Here is a 10,422-nt window from a genome sequence, read left to right on the forward strand (position 1 = left end):
ATACATGTTTAAGTGTTCATGTAGGCTACACAAATCCCCAAAGACTCTAACGTAATCTTAAAGGTTTTAAAAAAATGATTTTAATTGCTTGCAAAAATATATTATACATGTATGCTATTTCAAATTGATTTACGGGTCCTTGCCTAAAGCTTTCTTTTTGATTTGTGTAGCAATGTTTTTCGAAGATCAGCTCTACTTTGCAAAAATACGATACATTCGAGTTACAGATGCGCCCTCTCCACATTTTGTTCCAAGCATAACAGGTACTTTTACCTTCTGAAATGTTAATTGAAAGGCCTGTTGACTTTCTTCCAAGCATAACTTTTACTATATCGAAAATTTTCATTGAAGCCCCCCCCCCCCCCCCCCGTCTATTTTTTTTATTGCAGTATAGTCAAAGAAGGTTAGGCGGTGGCGCGTGAGAAAAAAAGGTACTTAAAGAAGTTTGACAATTTTCCATTTTTTCCATGTCAGCTTTTTAAAAAATAAATTTGAATTTTTCTGCCCCCCCCGCCTTTTCAAAATCGAAGTTACACCCCTGAGTTAAGTTGGTAAAAGTCAACTGCATATAGTTATCTTATTTCACATGCAATCTGAGTTATTAAAAAAAAGTATATTTTAGACATTTGCTGCCATATGTTTGTTTCATATCTATGTTGATAAGGAAAATTTTCAAATAGCAGCCGATGCGATGTTTTCAGTTATTAACCGGTGCAATATATGCTAAGACTCTGATAGCAACCGTAACTTTAAAAAATCGTGTTTTATCCAAAAATCTCTTTTAAAATACACTTTTCAATTTGTTAAAATTATTTCTAAGAATTATAATAGAATGACGCATCTTCAAATACCAAAATTCCCACAATCTGAATAATGGATGATTTAAAAAATCATGAAAACTGGGTATTTATTGACTTAAGATTTGGTATAGGCTTCGGAAATTTTACTAATTCTAAATTATTAGAGGGCTATTCTGCAAATTACACATGACAACATCTATAGAAATACCTTACTTGTTCCGTGCACCCGGACTTTTCAGAGACTATCTTGATTAGGGGTCATGATTTCACCGTTTTACAACTTGTTCTAAGAGTTTTCTATGGAACGCCGTCACTGCCTTATAGCAGAACACAACAATAACATTGCGTCAACCTTCCATTACATAATGTCAACTCTATATGACATTTACTCACACTACTATTACATTGTGTCAACCTTCCATTAATTACATTATGTCAACTCTTTATGACATTAACTCACACTGCTATTGCGTTGTGTCAACCTTCTATTATATTATGTCAACTCTTTATGACATTAACCCACACTACTATTGCGTTGTGTCAACCTTCCATTATATTATGTCAACTCTTTATGACATTAACCCACACTACTACTGCATTGTGTCAACCTTCCAAATACTTTATATCAACTCTTTATGACATTTACTCACAATACTATTGCATTGTGTGAACCTTCCATTATATTATGTTAACTCTTTAAGACATTATCCCACACTACTATTGCGTTGTGTCAACCTTCTATTATATTATGTCAACTCTTTATGACATTAACCCACACCACTATTGCGTTGTGTCAACCTTCTATTATATTATGTCAACTCTTTATGACATTAACCTACACCACTATTGCATTGTGTCAACCTTCCATTACATTATGTCAACTCTTTATGACATTTACACACACTACTGTTGCGTTATGTCAACTTTCCATTACATTATGTTAAGTTTTTATGGCATTAACTCGCACTTCAATTACATTGCGCCAATCTTCCATTACATTATATCAGCTCTTTATGACATTAAGTCAAAACAATTTTATGTGGTGTAAAAATGTTTTTATATAATTTCTACTCATTATTACATTATGTGCACTCTCTACTATTTGGTCTAAGTAGTTCATTACATGATGTGAATTTATCTTTAATTCAATATCAAGTCGCAATAACACGGTGTCAGAATTTCATTACATGATGTGAAAAAATTGTCACATGTGGCCAATTCTTTACTATATTGTGTCATCAGTATGCTACATGACGACGGGAATCTGTTACATGATGTCAATTTCCCTTACTTTTTGACAAATCCTTATTATGTTATGCCATTGTATCTTTACATTGTGTCTTAAATGCTTAGCCTCTTGTCAGTATATCTTAGAATATTTTAACTCTTTATTGTTTGACGTAAGGTTTAGGTTATGCCTAAAAGTTCCTTTTGTGTTTTCAATATTACATGCACATATGTTAAACATGCAAATAATTTAAATTAAACAAATCAAATATTAAATTATACACAAGACTTAATTAATTCTTAATTAAATACCAGGTTAAAATTTATAAATAGGATCATGTTCCCGTGGAATCTTTATTGACGATTGTTTTTTTTTAACGTCGAAATTCAATGGCCGTTAAATCTCATAATTATCGCAAATCAAATAGTATGTGTCATGCAGCAATATTTTCCTTTTTATTTTGAATTATTTTGAAAAGTCCTAAATTTTGATCTAACTACAAAACACTGTCCTAAGTTTTTTATCAGTCTTTAACCCTCCTTTAAAAAAAGTGTAAACACATCGTATTTCATACGTGCACTGGTGGATGGGTGGGGAGAGAGGGGAATCTCGCCCTCCCATCTTTAATGACCAAAATATGCATGAAATGATTCAATTGGTTTAACTTTGTAGGACATTGCATTAGTTTCACATAAAGTATAACTGAAATAAGTTGAAACGTTAAAAACTTAAGCCTAAGAGCCTCCAGGCTTTCACCCCCTGGTCCCCAACTTAGACACCATACCGTCCCCCTTATAGCTACTTTTTTCAAGAACTCTAGATCGCCACTGATATTTGCCTATGTTTACTGAGGCATGGTCAATTGATTTAAGTGAGGGACTGGTAGATTTCAGAATTCTAGTCCTGGAATGGTTGAAAAATGACTCATTCCAGTGACGTTGCTTCGTTTTTGAAAGTTGGGGGAGGTTTGTCAGCCAGAAAAAAATCACGTACAAGAAAAAGCAAAAAAAAAAAAATGTCCAAACTCGAAAATCCTTTGTCGGGTGAAAGGGGGGGGGGGGGTTCAAACTTCGATCAGTCCTAAGTAAATTTCCAAATATACTACATTACCCATATACTTCAGCAAAAAGTGGGGCAGAATTTCAATGAGCATTTTCTATGATAAAGTTATATCGGAAAAAAAGAGGAAGCCAGACCCCCCCCCTCATATAACGTGTCTGTAATTCGTCCTAAGTAATCAGGACCCCCCCCCCCCTTTCAAACTCGTGAAAACACGGTTATCAACTTTGACATAATGTAAATGTATTTTACAGCACGTAATGAACATTTCTAATCAACATGATAAAGAATTAACACAATGTAAAGATAGTTTTAAATCACATAAGAAAGAGTTGACATAACGTAATTATATATCCACATCACGGAATGGAGTTTTGACATAATGTAATAAAGTGTTGGTATAATATGGAACGCCGGGACTGTCTCCATAATATATGTACACATTATGTTATAGACCTTTTTACATCACGTAATAAAGCACTGACATAAAGGTAAGATGTTTTCACCTCACATTGTGATGACCTCGGCGTAAAATAAAGATACATTAACATCACGTAATAATGCTTACGAATAATAGAAATATACACTCACAAAAGGGAATAGACTTTGACTTAACGTAATGATAAATTTAATCATAGAACAAAAGTAAAACGAAATTAACTTGACGTAATGCAATTTTGACCTCACATATTAAAGAAATGAAATAATATAAAGAAACATCCACTTCACGTAATAAAGTTTTAACACAATGTAAACATATTTTCACTTCACATAATGAACTTTGGACTTCAAGTTGTAAAGTGTGGACATAATGGAAGAATGTGTTTACTTCATGTAATGCAGCATTGACATGATGTAAAGATATTTTTACATCACCCCATAAAAAATTGACATAACGTAAAGATATGTTCACATCACGTAATGATAGATTGACATAATGAATGCATAGTTTTATGCTATAAGGCAGTGATGGCGTTCCATAGTTTTCAACATATTTATTTCTGCTAGCAGCCGTACAATTTTCGAATAGCAACATTGAACGCGGTTTTATTCCGATAGCAGCCGTTTAGGTACTACACCGTGAGAAATGAAGAATTTCGGCGAACATTACAATTTACAATTTCTAATGTTCGATATAGCCTACAGAGAGAGTGACAGTTTAACGCGAAAATGAACGTAACAGATGACAAAATGAGTGACGCGCATTACGTTAACAATGAAATGACGTCACAAAATCGTTACTTGCAAAATGGCTGTTGCAACATCATTAGTTACAAAACGTATCAGTGAGAAACTTGCTCCGTCTAAGGCATTGCAAGACGCAAAGGAGAAGCTAGGTCCTGTTTACTTTGATGCCAAGCTCGTGGAATGTCCCCAGAATGCCATGGAGTTGGCGAAACTCCTGAATAATTTAGATGAACTTGACAAACAACGTATGAAGATTCTAGACGAAGCAAAGAAAAGTCAAAGAATTCTACTCCAAACACTGCAGTCTAGATACACTTTTTCAAAGTCGTCACCCACGCTGTCAGCCAATCAAAGCATTCGTGACATCAAACTTCCACCTCCGGGATTTCGATATCATGCCAATGGAGATCCTAAATTGTCATTACTGGAATCTCGGGGAGAAAGTCCAAAGCCCCAGGGAACAATTTTACAAAATATCAGTGAACAAGATGACGTATTGCTAAAGCAGACGTTCATTGCATCAGATAGTAACCTACATCAACTACAGAAATCGCAAAATGCTGAAGAAAAATCGGCTGATCTTGAGGAAGAAATTAAGGAAGTCGAAAATTTGATAAGGGAAATTGAAACAGACCTTAAGCGGAGTAAGATTTATGTGCATGATGTTGGTTCTGCTCGGGAGAAAGCCATGTCTTTTCTAAGAGCGCATTCGCAAGGAGCAGATGCTTTGGCTAAAAGTATCTCCCAACCCCTGTCCTTCTCTAAACCAAATGATAGGTTTCCTTTTCAGCCAGGGACATCAACATTCACATCGAAGAAAAGCTCTCCAACTGTAAAAGAGAGGCCAAAATCTACATCACATTCCAGTTGCATTGCATGTCAGTATAAACTTAAACACTCTAGCGAGGATTTTAAACGATTAACAGACAATATTAATGGATTAAAATTCAAAAAATGGAATATTGCTCCAAGTGGCACTTTGGTCAAATCCCCATCTTTGAAGATACCCGTTAAATCTTCGATTTTACAGTGTAGCAGTTCCTCTAAGTCAAGAATTCCATCTTCTAATCGAGTGACTTTCAACCTGGACGAAGGCACCAAAAGTGAAGCCCGGGTTAAAACTAGACCGAAGTCGTCATTCGATTCCAGGGGCTCCACAGAACAAACTAGTGGCGCTAGGTTGACACAGAGTGCTTTATCCTACAGAGGCAGGTCGGGGTCTGCATTGTTTGACCATCACTCGGTCATCGAGGCATGGAAAGAAATTACGGTAAGAATGAACAAGTGAACGGGGATTTCTTTTTGCCCAAAAAAATTGTTTAAGCTCATTACTGCTAAGCTCATTTGATTCAAATTAAGTGATGTTAAAAAATTCATTTCAGGAGGAAGAAACTCAACATTGTAACGAGAAAGTTAGAAGGTTCCTTGAATCTTTGCAGAAACATCCATCATGAACGAAAATTAATGGATTTCTTTATACCAGTTTAAAAAAGAATGAAATAAAAAGATGAAAATAGTTAATACATGTATACACAAATTCTTTTTTCAGTGCATATATACTTTTTTACACGCATATAACATATACACATTTTTACTGACTAAATTAATTGTGCCACAAACAGCAACTACTGAGTACTTTCCAAAGCGCTATCAAGGGAAATAGGGGAGACGGGGAATTAGTTGGTGGGGGCATCCTCATAATGTCAAGGTCATGAGGTTTGCTCGGAACTATTCTACGTTAGAGGCTTAAAAACGATAACAGGCTTATTTGTCTTGTCTTTATGAATAAAAAAATCCCAACGGCTTAAAATCATTTACAACTAATTACACCTTTACATTCTACATACGGGGTTCACATCTCTCAGTTGATTAGATACGCAAGAGCATCCTCTAAGTACGACAATTTCTAAAATGGGGTAAGTTTTTGTCAAACAAGTTGAGGAAACAGGATTATCAACAGTCTCGTTTAAAGTCGATCGTATTATTGTTAGTGCTATAATGGTCGATACAATAACATTATTAGCAAATTAAACTAGAGGTACTGTGAGCAATGACCTCATTAAATGATACCCCGCCTCTCTTATGGTTATAACTGATGACAAAGTCCATATTTTGCTGTGGCCGGGAAACCCAAAATACATGTCGCTTCAAAAGGTAAAATAGGAGGTGCACAATTGCAATATATAATAAATATTCTGTAAAAGTTTCATTAAATTTCACCCAGTAGTATAACAGGATTTGCGGATAAGAGATGGGTAACCTAAAGCGTAACAGATGGACGGACGTACGTACAGACAGACGGACGGACATACCGATTACAGTATACCCTCCCACTTTTCGAGCGGGGGGTATAACAATCTATCATTGAGTCAAGTGTTGACTGGGTTTTTTCATACAGGTCTGTCAAACCCCCATTTACGCAATGAAATGTCTATAAATAGTATGCGGAATTTCCCGTTATATCCCTATCATGATATGGAGCACACAGCGGGCGTGACCGCTCGGTAGGCGATGTTTTCTCCTCTATGGCACATGATCCCATCTGTGCGTGGTGATTACAGGGCAATCATTTGATAAATGTTATGATATGCTTTCAAAACGTGTGACATGCAGCTAATTTTCATTCACTCAGGTAGTGTTTTGCCAAATTCAAATCCATACTGACTGTCACTTAATGCAAGGGACTCGTACGTGACAATTTTATTCATGTCTTGTATGTTTTTTTCTTAATTTGTAACTCCTGACTAACCTATAGTCATGGGACGTTCAGGAAGGTTTTAGAATACATGACATTATAATTTCAAATTTATAAAAATGCCTTTCAAGGGCACTTAAAACGAAGATATTTGTTTCTTAATTGGTGAGATATTAGTATTTAAACAAAAGAGATACGTCATATAATGAAGAGGGGAAATACGGAGTCTTGTGAATGCATACATAATTTTGTTCATATGAAATGGCAAGGTGTCACATTATAAACTTACGTAAACAAGATAATTACACAACATTTAAATTTTGAAATTATCAAGGTTTTAAAATAATATCCTGAGCTTGTCCTAAATATTTGTTAATTTCTGCAGGTCACCGATTTTACGTTTTTATGTCTATTTTGCTGTATGTCTGTCTAATAAATTATCACGCTAAATTGAAAGGGGTTTGTCTGATAATTATCACATGCTTGAAAGGGGTACAAATTAAGATGGAATTATTTTTGCAAATCAACTAGTCATGAAAATCGGAAATATTGTATACAATCTGTTCAGCAAATGATAAGGTTGTTGAATGCTTTGTTTCTCCGGAGGATATTTTGGATGGAAATCGTATGTGCTCAACACATCATGCTGAGTTCTACATCATGGCTAAATGCATGCATTTTAAAGTCTTTGTAAAATCTTTATCGACTTCAAATTACATGTGTAATTAAATTATGACATCAAACTTGTGGGGACTTGACCATTTATCTAATGAAACTCTAAAGTGCATATTTTTAAAAATGATTAAAAACAGGCATGCACACTAATTAATTTTGTTTTTCTGATTAGCACCAATAAAAAGAGTCTTGTATAATTATATTCTTCATAATTTTAAAATTATACGCCTTGGGCAGTATTTATGAGGTGAAATATAACTAAATATCATTTATTTAGGGAAATGAGGCCTAATTATACTTTGTTATGCCAAATCGTGAATTTTATTTTAAATTAATACACTAGAAAGAAGCATACGGAAAAATTCAGTTTTGACGCATCCCAGTCTATCTGTCAAATTGACCCACCGAGCAGTCGCAGGTCTTCTCATTTTTCTCCGTGTTCTTCTTGATTGTTCTATATGCTCTGTCAAATAATTGAATTTGGTTGAAATTACTGCGTTTTTGAAGGAGAAGTTGTCTTATTTTCTATACACTAAATAATATAAAATTAAATTATAAGGAATAAAGTTAATACCTGTAGTTACCCAAGTTATACTGGTGTAAAAAGGGGGAAGATACATTTTAAGGAATAACAATCAATAGATTGGACAGTTACTGGCACATCCCCACGTATATGACTTCATATTATTTATATCCCGAAATTAAAATGGGTTATCATTATATAACTTGAATGAAAAAATCTGTTAATGTTCATAAAAATTAAGGTTTTAAATAGGGAATTACACCAAATTAAAGGTGAGATAGTGAGAGACTATACATTCGGTGACAATAATATTCCTTATACAAAAAAGTTGCTTTGTTTTTTTTTTTAAATGTATTCATAGATATGTTTTTAAAATTTTCTACACTTGTCATATATTTCATTGAATATCCCATTTTCCATTTCTTCTCTTTTTTTTCATTTTTTTTTTTAAATTTTAAATTTACTCATAAAACCGGCAATAGTTTAAACTTTTAATCCTTATGCTTATTTATCAAACTTTTTGTGTAATTTACTCTAGATGTGTTCAATATATCTGTATTTCAAATGTTTTGTACATGTTGTATACGTATGAATGAAAACATATACCTGTTTGTAGTGGGGTATACGGTGTACCTTGTACCTTATGGAGAAGACTTATACCCACTGTCTAAATGATTTATATGTTAATAAAAAATTGAATGAGAGAGAGAGAGAGAGAGGGGAGAGGAAAGAGAGAGAGATGGTTTGTGTAAAATAGCCTTGATCCCAGATCGATAAAACCACATCATGCTTGGGCACCGCTCAGCGATCTGCAATAATAATGATTATCTAAAGGTCTCAGGTGTGTATTGAAAAAGACCAACTGTTTATATTTATAGTTTAAAATATGTGACGCACTTAGAATCGAATCGTGCGTATCGCTTTTCTGGCGAGTCTAGAAATATTCTAACGAGTCACGATTTTGGCCGAAGGGCTTAAAGCGAAGAGCGGCGCGTGTAGAATATTTCTTAAGCCTTGTTATGCCGCGAGGCTTTGGTTAAAGGTAATTTTGAGCTGAGGTGATAACTTCTTTCAGCGCTAATTATATTAGGACATTGCACTTCAATACGTTTAATCAATTGGTTTAACAGCCTAATACTTGCAATATTCCTCTGCAAAGTTTTCAGAAAGTTTATAATTTCATATTGGAATATAATAATGATGAACATAAAGTGGTGTATCAAAAGTTTCACATGTGGATTTTTTTATTTGAAAAATTTGGATTAGCATGGATTTAAATCTTGGTGAGTTATTTTATTTTTGAATCCTAAAACAAGATTATCAGTCCTCTCCTTTATAAGTTTTATTTGATTAAATATGTACGTAATTTTCGCCCCTTTTTATACTCTGTTATGAAGGGGGGGCATCCGATGGGAAGGGGGGGTGGGGGGGGGTAAATGTCAAAGTTTTTAGTTGCTTGTTTATGCAAGTGTTCAAGGCAGGAAATGAAAATGGACTAACTACTATACTGAATTAGAAAATTTACATAAACTGGAGATCGTTATAAGTAATTTGGTGTGCCTTAATTAAGTTATTAGATCCAAGTTTTAGCTACAGACAGTAGCTCGCCATGCAGTCATAAATTGGGTTGATCGTCCATCCCTATTTTTTCAAACCGCCGAGCTAGAGATTAAAAGATGAACATGTGATTAAACTTTTTTATTATGTTAATATTTTATGTTTGTGGTATTTTTTTTTCCAATTTAAGGTCATATAGAAGTGGGTGAAAGGGGGTATGTACGGTACGTGTTTGACAATTAGTAAATATCTCTTATTTAAATTAAGCAATTTTATCAAAAGAAAAACGCATTTAAAAACATTTACCATTAGAGTACATTATCATGGAATCAATGCCACGGGTGTCACGACAAATCGACCACAAACAATGAGAAGTCTTGAGAGTGAGCACGATTATGATAAATTATCTGGTGGTTTTCCCGCACGCCCGCCACTGACAGGTGTACATCTAAGTGTTTCTTTGCATCCCGTTGGCTGTCCAGGCATTCTGCTATGCACGAATAAAGCCAATTACAATATTATATGTACCCTCTGATAACGACGGCCACCAGTCCCGTAATATACGCGTGTTCTCAAGTAATATCAGGTCACGATCCGCTGATGGAGTGTTGTTATTATTAACAAATGCAATAATTTATTTGTTTTTTATTGTGATATGATTATAATAGATTTATTACTTATATATCAGAACAACACC

The 10,422-nt window shown here is 34.4% G+C and overlaps 1 protein-coding gene across 1 annotated transcript; it reads left to right on the plus strand.

The window, feature by feature from the left end:
* Nucleotides 1-4,202: 4,202 nt before the first annotated feature.
* On the plus strand, nt 4,203-5,790 carry LOC134275379 (uncharacterized). The gene is made up of 2 exons (XM_062757664.1): nt 4,203-5,545; nt 5,658-5,790. The coding sequence occupies exons 1-2, from the start codon at nt 4,337-4,339 to the stop codon at nt 5,727-5,729; spliced, it is 1,281 nt and encodes a 426-aa protein (XP_062613648.1). The 5' UTR covers nt 4,203-4,336; the 3' UTR covers nt 5,730-5,790.
* The last annotated feature ends 4,632 nt before the right edge of the window (nt 5,791-10,422 follow it).

The sequence above is a fragment of the Saccostrea cucullata genome, unplaced genomic scaffold (genome assembly GCF_032062105.1).
Source record: "Saccostrea cucullata isolate Sc308-1 unplaced genomic scaffold, CSIRO_AGI_Scuc_v1 ctg1840, whole genome shotgun sequence".
NCBI classification, from domain to species: domain Eukaryota; kingdom Metazoa; phylum Mollusca; class Bivalvia; order Ostreida; family Ostreidae; genus Saccostrea; species Saccostrea cuccullata.